Source organism: Taeniopygia guttata, chromosome 2 (genome assembly GCF_048771995.1).
Source record: "Taeniopygia guttata chromosome 2, bTaeGut7.mat, whole genome shotgun sequence".
Lineage (NCBI taxonomy): Eukaryota > Metazoa > Chordata > Aves > Passeriformes > Estrildidae > Taeniopygia > Taeniopygia guttata.
In genome coordinates, this window is record NC_133026.1 from 4,161,024 (window position 1) to 4,173,461 (window position 12,438).

A 12,438-nucleotide genomic window follows, 5' to 3' on the forward strand; every position below is an offset into this window, starting at 1 on the left:
CCCCATAAACAATTTTGGTCCATACACAAAAGTAGTAACACAATAACAAATTTTCACAATAACAAATTTTCTCCAAGCAGTTACTCTGTATATATATATATATATATATACATAGTATATATATATATATAGAAATACTATAGGTTACAATTGTGTTTCCTAGGAGTCTATAGCGCAAGAAAGACTCCTCTCTCCCTTAATAAACTAGAAAATTAATTATCTAAAGAGTAGTAACTTAATCAAAAATCCAAGTTTCTGTCTCACTGTGTTTTTGAAAAATTAGGTAAAAAGAGAAAGAATGGTTTAAAAGGTTTTCATTCTAATTTCTGTATATATTTTTATTATAGTTATAATAAAGTTTTCTTCTTTATTTTTAAGCTCAGGCCTGCTCTGCTCTATTCCTAGTCACATCTAACAACACTCATTCAAAAGAAAATACATTTTCATAAAAGCACTAGCATTACACCAAAGTCAAACCATAACATAACCCCAGGCCATTGCCTTTGCTTCCCACTGCCTTTACTCACCCCCTCTTCATCTCACATCTCTAGGATTTGTTCTTTACTCTTTTTGTATAGAGCCTACCCCACACAAAATAAAATCCCAGACAGCAGGGCCCCTATGAGCTCCCGTAATAATACCAGTAATTAAAAGTGTGCCCAGAGAGCTCTGTTCTTAAAATGTGAAAGGTTTCACAAGCTGCATCTGAAATTGTGGCATTGTAACCTAGCACAATGAAAGGCACTGAGGAGTGTTGTTGCTGCCTATAAATACATCACCATTGGATAAACACTGGAAACTGAAGAGCTGCTTATGATCAAGGCCAGTGTCAGTGCAAGGAAAAATGGGCATAGGTGCTCTACAGACAGATTTGTGAGTGGATATGAAAGGATAATTTCAGCCCATAGAGCAGAGCAGTGTGGTAGAGGAAAAAAATTTTAGTCAATCTAGAGTATCAGGAATTTATGAAATGCTTTTGCTCAGTTCCTTTCTCGACCTGAGGTTTGGAGGTCACTTTGTGTCCTGTGCTAGAAATGTGTTACTGCTGGTATGTTTCTGTTGCTGCCAAGATTTTGGCTGTGAGTTTTTGGAGATGGACCTGAACTTGTTTGAATTCTGATTTATAGAATTGTTCTTACAAGATCTATGTTGACTGACAAGCTAAAACTTGTCTGTGTTCTACTTCTGATGATGATGGAATGGTTTTGGGAACAATGGAGCTTTTCCAGCACTTCAGCTTATCCAAGATTTCAGCGAAGGGAGGAAAGCAAAGTTGGGTCTTTACAGTTTATATATGAATCATGCTCAGGAGTGCAATTTGATTTAAAAAAAACCCCACACCCTGCGTTGTTTTTTTTTTTTTTCCTTCCTCTGGGAAGGAAAATCAGAGAATATGTTTTCAAGATGATGTTTAGAGTTATGAACTGCAGATGCACCTGCAGCTGTTCAAGTGCTTAATGGTTCAGTTTCAGTTTTCATCCATTAAATTGTACATAGGTCCCTCACTAACTCCAGTGTAATTGTTCAGCACTCAGGAACTTTCTCTTCTGTCTAATCTAAAAGATAATTTAGGTACTGGAGTGCGTCCAGAGAAGGGAACAGAGCTGAGGAAGGGTCTGGAGCCCCAGGAGGTGTTGAAGGAGCTGGGAAAGGGGCTCAGCCTGGAGAAAAGGAGCCTCAGGGGGGACCTTGTGGCTCTGCACAGCTCCTGACAGGAGGGGACAGTCCAGGAGGACAGCTCTGCTGCCAGGGAAAAGGGACAGGAGGAGAGGGACTGGCCTCAGGTTGTGTCAGGGGCAGTTCAGTTTGGATATTAGGGGAAATTTCTTCACTGAAGGAGTGATCTGTCATTGGAACAGGCTGCCCAGAGCAGTGGTGGAGTCACCATCCCTGTAAATTCTCAAAAAACATGTGGATGTGGGGACAGAGTTTAGGGGTGCTGGATCAATGGTTGGATTTGATGATCTTGGAGGTGTTTCCCAACCTAAACAATTCCATGGTTCTGTGAATTCTGCTGCTGCACATTGCTTTTGTCAGCTAAAACATGAGAGAGGGGAGAGGTGGAGGTTTCTGGCACCCCTGAATGGGCCATGGACACCCCTGGCAGCTCTGGGTTGCCTCTGCCTGTTATGGGAACAGCAACTTCCCTGGGGATGTGCCCAGGCTGAGACACTGGACACGTTTCCTAATGCCCAGTGAGCACCATGAGAATGAGGACCAAGCACAGGAATGATTATTTGGGAGGTTGCCAATCTTTCCTCAACTCCTGGCCAAATGCTCCAACATAATTAAATATTTCACACCATGTCTTGGTGTAAATGAGGCCAAGGAGAGTGTGAACAGCAGCATCAGCAGCTCAGACTTTCCTCCTTGGTTTATCACCACAGTATCTGCAAATGTAGATAATATAATAAATTTTGCGAATTGTGTAATTGTATTAAAAGTAAAAAAAAACCAAAAATACATAACCTTTGAATTCTCTAGCTGGTCATTTAAATTAATTTTTTTCTGATTTTTTTTTTTTTTTTTGTATAATCCCATAAGGGGTTTATGAATGAGAACATGCTGTGCACTGTATTTCCCAAACAGCTGCTGTCAGCCAGATCAGCTACTCTGAACTCTCCCTCTCTGGCTTCTGAAGTTCTGACTCTGATTTGGGCAATCCCACTGCAGTGGTCTCTCCACAGAAAACATTCAGCTTTCCACAGTGTGGGCTGATAACTACAATCTGTCAGAAAACCTGAGCTGCAAGGTGTTTTCTGCTCAAAGAGATTCTTTGCAGCCCTGTTTTCTCTTTGTTCAGAAATTACTGGCATCTGACCACCATTTAACAGAGCAAATTAGAGCAAAGTCCTAAATCTTTTTCTTCAGCCACAATCATATGCTGCACTAAATGAAGTGATCTGTATTTTTAGCCTTCTTGTGAAAATTGGGAATTTTCTCCCGTGGGTGACTTGGTGGCGGAGTCAAGGTTGGAGCTGTGTTAGTGGAGCAGGCAGGGGCTGGGTTTCAGCTATCCTTTATTTCAGCAGTGAGCACGGCCACTCTGGGGCTGCCCTGCCTCTCTGTGCTGTGTTGGCTGCATCCCTCCCACCCCTGGAACATCAGTGCAGAAACCTTTGTGTCTAAACCAGGCAGGATGCCCCATGCCTTGCCATTAAAAACTGCCTTAAAGGCAGGAGAGGGAAGCTTTGGGAAAAAGAAACACACAGATGGTTCCACAGTGGGTTTATTTTTAGGGTCTCTGCACATCCTAAATACTCACAGAAGCTGCTGCTTCTCCTCCTCACCTGAGCATTTCACTCCTGTCCCCATGATAAAGCTGTCACTTCCAGGCTTCCATCCTTCCCCTGCTTTTCCTGTGGGAATATTTACATTCCCCCAGGCAAGTGCCACCAAGAAGTTGATTTTCCCTGCCAGCCTCTCCAGCTGCTGTTCCCATCTGGAAGCATTTGCAGCTCCAGAATCTGATTGAGCACACAGGGAAAACCATGGGGACCCCAGGGGAGGTTTCCATGTGGGTGAAAGCAAATAGGCCCTGACAGGCACAGAGCCTGGGAAATAACTTGCTGTGAGATATTCTTCCCACTCCATGCCATTTATGGGTTGTGCATGTGCTTTGCCTGCCCCAAAAAAGACTAAAGAGGAGAAATAGTTTTAAGTATTGTCCATGATTCTCCTTCTGGTGTGTTCCAGTGGTGGGATGGGAAGGTCTCCAGCAAAGTGCACTCCTATTTCTCCTATCAGCTGTTTCAGAGAGACTTTGGGACAGCAGTCTTAATTGAACATCATTATTAATGGAATACTACATGAATTAATAGAAGGCTTCCAAGCTTCCTTAATAAAGTTTTCATTTGCAATTATTTCTATGCAGATGATGCAACTGATTCAGCGAGCTTTCAACCACGCTGGCACATTATTATGATTGTTAATGTTAATTGTTTGTCTCATGCTTTGAATCAGAAAATAGTGGCTCTGTGCATCCCAGAGGAAAAATACCACTGTATGGATAAAGTGAGAATAAAACCCCAATAAATCAACAGAAAGCTACTTTGAATTTTACCAGGGCTATTTATAGATGCCCATTTGTGAATCAGTGAGGCCACCTTTACAGAAAGAGTTGATGTGATTTTCTTTCTGCCTTTCCAAGTCTTACAATTTTTCAAGTAAAAGGAGTGGGGTTTCTATTTCTCTGCTTTCTCTGTCAAATCACACAACTCAGGTCATTTGGTGGAACTAATAAGCAGGACATCCTCTCTCTACCAATGATCAGAAGCTCTTTCTGCCCACCTCTGACCCAGCTGCAGTCAGCTGCTGGAGAATTTTGATTTTTTTTTTTTTCCTTTTGCTGCTCTTTTCCTTCATGGAAGTCCAGCTCTGACACCTGCACATGAGGCAGTTCAGGATGCTGGTGGCTGGAAACTGTCAGGGAACAACATGGTCTGTTCCCAGAACAAATAAAGGGGTTCTTGTGTATAATTTCTCACAATACACCTGGCTCTTCATTTACTAATTAGGAAGGTCAAGGAGAAGCATGTTGGCTTTCACCTTAATTGCTTCTACATGTCCAACCTGCTGCAGAGCTGAGTGCTCTGTGTGTGTGGTGAGAGGGAGGCTCATCCCAGATCCCAGATAATCTCATCTGCTTTGGCCAGCACAGCCAGAGACAGGCTCTGGCACTCTGGATTCACTGCAATACACATATCTTCCTGCACACCCATGGAAATTCACTGACCTTGGAGCAGACCTCTAAGACCATTGACTCAATAATTACCCCAGCACTGCCAGGTCCACCACTAAACCATGTCCCCAAATGCCACATTGTTCTGGTTTGAAAGCAAAACCAGTGAGAGACTCCAAGTCAGAAATACAATTTATTGGGAAAAGGGAAAAAGACAAAAATACATGCAATGATACAAAAGGAAGACCACTGTCAAAGTCAGAATGCAACCTGACACCCCTCTGGCCAGCGTGCTGGTAGCACTCCAAATTGGAGTGGCTGCAGTCCTCTTGGGATGGCAGATGTGGTTGCTGTGTCTTCTCAGAAACCAGAGGAAAGGCTGCCTCTGTCTAGAAATCCCCGGATTTATCCAGGTGGGAATGCCTGGCTCCTCCCCCTGGGCGGATCATCTCACAATGGGCTGATGTTATTCTGAGTCACGAGGTGCGTCTTTAATCGCCTGTTAACCAGAACTGGCTCCTGGAGAGTTTATCTCTGAGCCATGTGGCAAGACATTGATGGGCCATTAACAGGAGATAAGGAAAACTGTCCAGAGGCAACTCCTACTCGATGGTAATAGGAAACATCTTGGTCTTCAGTCTTGGACACACATCTAGATGGTTTTTCGAACTTCCAGGGATGGTGACTCCACCACTGCCCTGGGCAGCCTGTTCTAATGCCTGACCACTCTTTCAGCAAAGAAATTTTTCCTAATACCAAATCTAAACCTTCCCTGGTGCAACTCGAGGCTGTTTCCTCTGGTCCTGTCCCTGTCCCCTGGGAGCAGAGCCTGACCCCACCTGGCTGCACCCTCCTGTCAGGGAGTTCTAGAGAGTGAGAAGATCTCCCCTGAGCCTCCTCTTCTGCAGACTGAACACCCTCAGCTGCTCCTCATCAGACTTGTGCTCCAGATTCTTCCCCAGAAGAATTCTTTGTTTCCCTTCTCTGCACAAGCTCCACTAGAGTTGGCCCTAAATTCCTGCAAATATAAAACAAGGCACTTCAAAACTCAGTCTCCCATAAGAGTGTGCTGTCACTTGCTACACTCCCCTATCCAAAACCTTTGAAACCGGTTTGGTGTCGTGTAGACCAACCCATGATGAAAAAACCACAAAATTCTCCCAGTGACACCATGCACAGAACCAGGTATGATGATCTGCTGGTTTTTCCTCTTCCTTCCTTCATCATTCCCTCCAAAGGGAAGGATAGAGAATTATATTTGTGCTTCTTGTTCCTTAACCTGTTGTCTGGAAGGACATGTCTGGAAGACATGAAAATATGAGGATGTGAAGACATGAAAACACAAGGAATGAAGATATGAAAACATGAGGATGTGAAGACATGAAAACATGAGGATGTGAAGACATGAAGACATGAAAGCATGAGGAGATGAAGACATGAAAATATGAGGATGTGAAGACATGAAAATATGAGGAGATGAAGACATGAAAGCATGAGGATGTGAAGACATGAAAACATGAGGATATGAAGACATGAAAACATGAGGAGATGAAGACATGGAAATGTGAGGATGTGAAGACATGAAAACACAAGGAGATGAAGACATGAAAATATGAGGATGTGAAGACATGAAAACATGAGGAGATGATAACATGAAAGCATGAGGAGATGAAGACATAGAAACATGAGGAGATGAAGACATGGAAACATGAGGAGATGAAGACATGAACACATGAGATGAGGACACCTCTGCTAAGCCTACAGCAGGACTCCTGAGCATCAGGCCCTGGTCAGAACCTCCTGCCCTTTCAGGAGGAGGTCTCTGGACACCATTCAGCAGGGAAAGCACTGGTTCTTAAGAAATCATCAGGAGCCAATCAACCCTTTCATTTACAAAGCCAAGATGCCTCCAGTGGCAATATATTTTCTCTCCATGTCAGAAATTGTCTGTCCTTTTCTCAAGGAAAACCTTTTCCTTCTGCCTGCTCCTTCACTCAGGGTGACACACACCCCTTGTTTGTGCCTTGCTGTATTTCAGGGGGATATTTCCTGCCCAAAATCTGCTGTCAGGCACAGCCAGAAGTGAGATTGCTGCATGAACTGTGTGACTGCGGGACGCAGCACCAAGCACTCCTCCCAGCTTGCTCCCACAGCCCATGGATGAGCAGTTCCTTGCTGTCCAGATCCAGGTTTTTCTGTTCCTTCACCTTGCATCTCCCGCGGGACAGGAGGGGGTGCATTTGTGAGGAAATGCCTCCTCATCCAGCTTTTGAGGGTGGGCAGATAAGCAGAGAAGAGGAGCCCACACAGACAAACGTGTTCTACTGTGCACAACAGGTTATGAGCTCTTCAATCCATCATGTTACTGGAGTAATCCATGGTCTGACCCCAGTGAACCTAAACCATAAAAGGAGTCTATTGTAAATGCAGGTGAACCCAATGGGAAGAAATGCTGATGTCTGACTCAGTTCAGAAGGCTGAATTATTTCTTCATTATAACTATGCTAAAATACATTAATATACTATATAAAAGGAGGATACTAAAACTACATACTACTTTCTCTGACTCTCACACAACTCATGACCCTCTCTCCAGAGCCCAGCCCCAGGTGGGTTGGATTGGCCATCAGGCTCAAACAATAATCCTCAGATTCCAACCAAGCAATCACCCCAGGTAAACAATTCTCCAAACACATTTCACATAGGAAAAACAAGGAGCAGAAATAGAAATTGTTTTCTCTTTCATTTCTCTCTGTGCACCTCTATAAAAAATCCTGAGAGGGAGATAAATGTGCTTGCCACAGGAGTCCATTGACTCCTGGGAGGAGCTGGGGCCGCCACTGAGGTAATTTAATGCATTTAAATGCAGCCTCTGATTCAGGAATATCTTCTGACTGCCAGAAGCAAGGAGGTAAGAGTAAGAACCAACTTGCAGTTCAACTCTCCTGTTACCAAAGCGCTTTCCCAAATTAATTTTTACTGATCCCCACAGGGACTGAGTCCCAGCCTAAATGGCACACTGCTCTGAGTGACCATGGACATTCTTATGTCTTTATGTTCTGACCTCAATCTTTAAGTCTGTGGTGAGTGCATTGCTGTCACTTCTGTCTTTATTGCATCCATCACCAGGGAAGAACGAGCAGAAGAGTCCAGCCAAAGCCCTGACCAGTGATTTTTATCTGAAAAGGATTAGAGTAGGAAGGAAATAATTAATTCCTGTAGCCTCAGTCTGTGGTGTCTTGTGATGTGCCAGCCTTCAGGATCTCTGGGCTGGTGATTTGTGCTGCTGCTGCTCTTGCTGCATTCAGCACACATCAAGGCTTGTAAAACAAGTGGAAATGGCACAAGTGATGTTACCTGACATGAAGATGAATAGGAAACCTTCCATCATCTGTTCCTTTGGGTTGGGGAGCTCTGAATGGCTCTGTAAGTCACAGTTCCTTGCCAGCAGTGCTGTAATTGTGTGTGAAGCAGCATTTCAGCACCCAGTCCCCTCAGCTCCCATTTCTCCCCTCTGCAGAGGCAGCTCTGTGCTCTCTGTGCTCTCAATTTCTTCATGTTGCCACTGCCACCACCCCCAAGTTGTGATACCCCCCTCCTGAGGTAAGAGGAACCCCGAATTTCTTAGCTTCTGGATTTTGAAGGAATTCATTCATACCAGCCCCCGTGCCTCCAGAAAAGCTCAGTTCACTAAATTCTAACACAGCTTCATGTGTTTTAAATTCCACCTCCTGCCAGTTGTAGTGTGATTGGAATATTCTTTTTCTGTGTTATTGCTGCTCCTGGAGCACAGGCTTGGTTACTTTTCCACTCCTCAGAGCAAAGCCGATAATTAATCAAGGAGAAAGGAACTGTGGGGCTCATTGTCATAAGAGACTGATACGAGCGTTTTAAGTTTTCAAAATGGGACAGGTCATTTTCATGAATAACAGGGGTATTTACATTTAAATTAAGGCTCATAAATTTAAGCTATGAAGAACCAGGAAAAACCCTGTGGAGGACAAATTACTCCTATGAATATCCTGAGTTTTTTTTCTTCAGGTTTTGAGATGAATGAGTGTGGCAAGGTCAGCTTTGTCCTTTCAGCAAACACTAGCTGTGCTGCAGGTCTCCTGTTGTTCAGCACTTTTGCTGCCCAGTTTGGGAAGTGTCCTTCATTCAGTACTCACCTCAGACTCCAGCCTGGCTGCAGAGATGAGTTCTGTGCACAGGGTGAGCTCCTGAGCCCAGCAGAGCAGTCTCACACGAATAAAGCCTGGAATGAGGAAACCCTTTCCTCAGTATCCCTCCAGGTGCTTTACACCTGCTAAATTACAATAACTCCCCCCGCTGAAAATGAGAGCAGCTTTTTCAGGTGGCTGCCAAGAGATTGTTCCCCTGTTCCATGGACTGCAGCCCTGCTGTGCCCTGCAGCCTCCACACTTTATGATCCTGCAGATTTTCCCTCCCCACTAGAAACCTGACACAGTTATTTCTCAAGCTTTCCCTGCCCTTGGCTGTGAATTGCATTACTGCCGTTGATTTCTGTGCTGGTGGTACTTAGGAGACAGAACCACGGGCTCTGGGCTTATTGTGAGCAATAACAAATTTTCAGTGTCCAGTTGGGATTCTTATTAAAAGAAAATTAGAGGGAAAAAAAAAAAACAGACAAAAAGAAACCCAAAAGAAAAAAGGGAAAAGGTTAAAACTGTTCTGTGTGTCACATCACTGCCTGAGTTATTTGAGAAAGTCTGTGACACTTTCAGACATCTCTCAGATTATCTTTCATGGCTCTGTTAGCCCCAAAGACACAAAGCTTTTTAGCAGGTGAAAGCACTTATTTACCATCCAAGTCACACACCCAGTGTCTCCAAAAGGGAATGAGGCAGTGCTGTGAGGTTACTCATACCCAAAATATGGCTTTTGCTAAAGGCAGTGGGACAGGAGAGCCAACTGTCCCTGTTTCATGTCCAAAGCCAAAGCTTCAGGCTTCATTTTGGTCAATTCCAGCTGCTGGCTACATTCATACTTAAATTAATTTACACCAGGATATACTTTATTTACACCAGGAGCACACCTTCCCTCCACAGATGGGTTTTTTTGAAAACAAGGAGTGTTTTGATAATTATCTGTTAAGATTGGAGGTTTCCAACACAGACCAGACCCTCCACCACTAAAAATCTGAAGGATGCAGAGTGATGGGCAAAGAATAAAAACCAGTAGGAACCAAGAAGCATTAAGGAGCACAAAGATCAGGTAGGCACTAGATAAAAACTTAGAACCACAGAATTGCTAAGATTGGGAAAGAAGAGATCTTCAAGTCCACTGAGCTTGTCAAAGAAGAAAATGTGGTTTTGATGACTGGGATCTTCCTGGGGGAAAATCTCTTTTTTATGATCCAAAAATCTACAACTTTTCATTTGATCTTGTCTGTATGTCCAGTCCAATCTCCTGCTGTAAATCTTGTGGCAATAAGATTTCCCCTAGCCAGATTTTGTAATGTTCCAGCTTATGGGATGATTAAACTAAAAAATACCTAAATATAGCTATATCTAAAAGGATGCCTGCAGCAAGGATGTTTTTATTCCCCATTCATTTTATCTTACCTTTGCCAAGAAATACATCCAAGTGGCAAGTGTACCAAATCTGTTTTGTGATTAAAGCTCTCAAAAGCAATTAATTTCATCTCAATAACTCACAGATTGACCTGAATTTCCTTAGTTTTAGTCCCCTGTCTCCTTCTCTCCCTAGAAGCAATGTTTCAAACTCATCCTTTCATTTGCTAATCCTTGACCTGGATGGAGTAAATAAAACAAGTAGGTGAAGGGGAGCTGCAGGACATTTTGGGGCAGGATGAGGCACAGGGAACAGCCCTGAGCAGGATGTCTCAGAGCCAGGTGCTCTCCAGGAGCCCAGCATGGGCAGCTTGGTTGCCTCATTTCTTTGAAAGCCAAACCCTGAACCTCAGTCTTTTGTTAAAAGTGAAATTCTCAACGTGAGACGGGTCTGACATGTCTGAGAGCAGCATTTTGGAGTTTGTAGCTTAAATAAAAGAGAAAGGGTTTGAGCAGCTGGAGATTTGTTCTCAAAATTAACTCATCATGAGTCACTGAGGCTCTCAAACCAAATACAAATTTCATTCTGGCAGCCTGAGTTGTTAAACTCAGAGGTGATTTTAACATTGGTGTCTTTCTGTAAGTATCTCATATGTGGGAGGTCTTCTGTTTTTATTTTTTGGGTTTTTTTGTGTGTGGGTTTTTGGTTTTTTTTTCTCAATTGCTTGAAATCTCTGAGAGATTTGTGAGGCTGAAGGACATCACAGAATTCCTTCTGGCCCTAACACTGACTAACTTAGTCCTAAGAACAGCACAATGAGTTTTATGGTAGGAAAATAGTGTTTATCATTAAGAAGAGTGGCTTGTTTGCCTTGCAAAAGACCAGAGGCAACAAAAAGTTGGTTTTTGGATTGTGCCTCTTTTTCTGTTGTCCCTGGGGTGAGATCAGTCCCTTCCAGCTGAGCAGCTTTGAGCCACTTTCTGTGTTTGTCCCACATTATCTGGCATCTTCCCTGGCAAGCAGGGAGCCTGATATGGCCACTGCCAAATCCCAGGAATTGCTCTGGCACTTTGGACCCCTGTGGAAGTGATTTTCATAAATGGAGGGGTTTGCTTTTAGCTGAGAAAAGATCATTTAATTGAAAATTCTCTAACTGCAACGCTGCAACTTGGCACTTGTCAGCCTTTAACAGTTCACAAAGAATCAGAAGAGAAATGTTCTGGTCTTAAATGACTGAACCTGTCACAAGCAACTCTGTCTTGCCTCAGTGATTCTTTGTTTTCTGGCAATAGCATCATGCCCTGGCTGCCATTTCCAGCAGCAAGTATATTTCAGCTGTGCCCTCTTTTGTTTTATGGCACTGTGTCCCAGCTTACTGTAGCTCACATTTTACTTTGTGCTCATAATTTACATTGTACCTGAATGGGGGCTGGGGAGAGACCAAAAACAGACACAAATATTTCCTGATGAAGGAGGATGTGCAGCTCTGCCTCATTTAAGGTAAAATTTAAGCCAGATAAGCCCAGGATTGAAAAGCAGGTAGTTTGTGCTCTCGTGTTGCATTAATCCAGACTCACACAGGTGAGCCTGTTCAAGAATTAACCAAATGTAAACTATTCCAGCTTTGCCACTCCAGCACAAATACTTGTCACTAAATCTCCTTCTGTGAGCAGCTCAGCAGCCTCCAGGGCAGCCTGCTTGTTCAGAGGTTTTTCTATCAATTCCAGTTGTTCTAGAGATGGAGGGAAGGGGAGCAAAACTAATAACAAAGGATGAAATAACAGTTTGAATGTTTGGTTTATTTTTTTCTAGTAGATCCAAGCAGTTTCACTTGCTTGACTTGATTCAATTGTGTTGTCCAGACAAATTGTTGTCAGTGGCTTTGCAAAAACACAAACCTCCTGTTTCGTAGAGTAACAGAGGGTTTGCAGGGGGATAAACTGTGCAATTAACAGAATTTACTCATTTGTTTTATATGGCTATTGATGTGTGGGTGGATATGTTCATTATATATGTTCACTTCAGTGTGTTTCCCTGCTCAGGAGTATCAGATGCCTGCGGAATATCATCCACTGGAACTTGATCACCACGTTCATCCTGAGGAACGTGATGTGGTTTCTGCTTCAAATGATAGATCACAACATCCACGGGAGCAATGAGGTGGGTGCAGGGAGGTGGCAGGGCCCTGCCCTGGAGCTCAGGGTGCTGAGTTTCTGTGTCTG

At 43.5% G+C, this 12,438-nt stretch overlaps 1 protein-coding gene across 4 annotated transcripts in view; it reads left to right on the forward strand.

The window, feature by feature from the left end:
* Positions 1 to 12,438, forward strand: part of CRHR2 (corticotropin releasing hormone receptor 2) — a 151,892-nt gene that overhangs the window by 93,759 nt on the left and 45,695 nt on the right. For all 4 annotated transcript variants that reach the window (XM_072925271.1, XM_030264198.4, XM_002196341.6 and 1 more), the window contains one exon: positions 12,259 to 12,376. In XM_072925271.1, the coding sequence (XP_072781372.1) occupies positions 12,259 to 12,376 (118 nt within the window). The remainder of the gene's footprint in view (positions 1 to 12,258; positions 12,377 to 12,438) is intronic.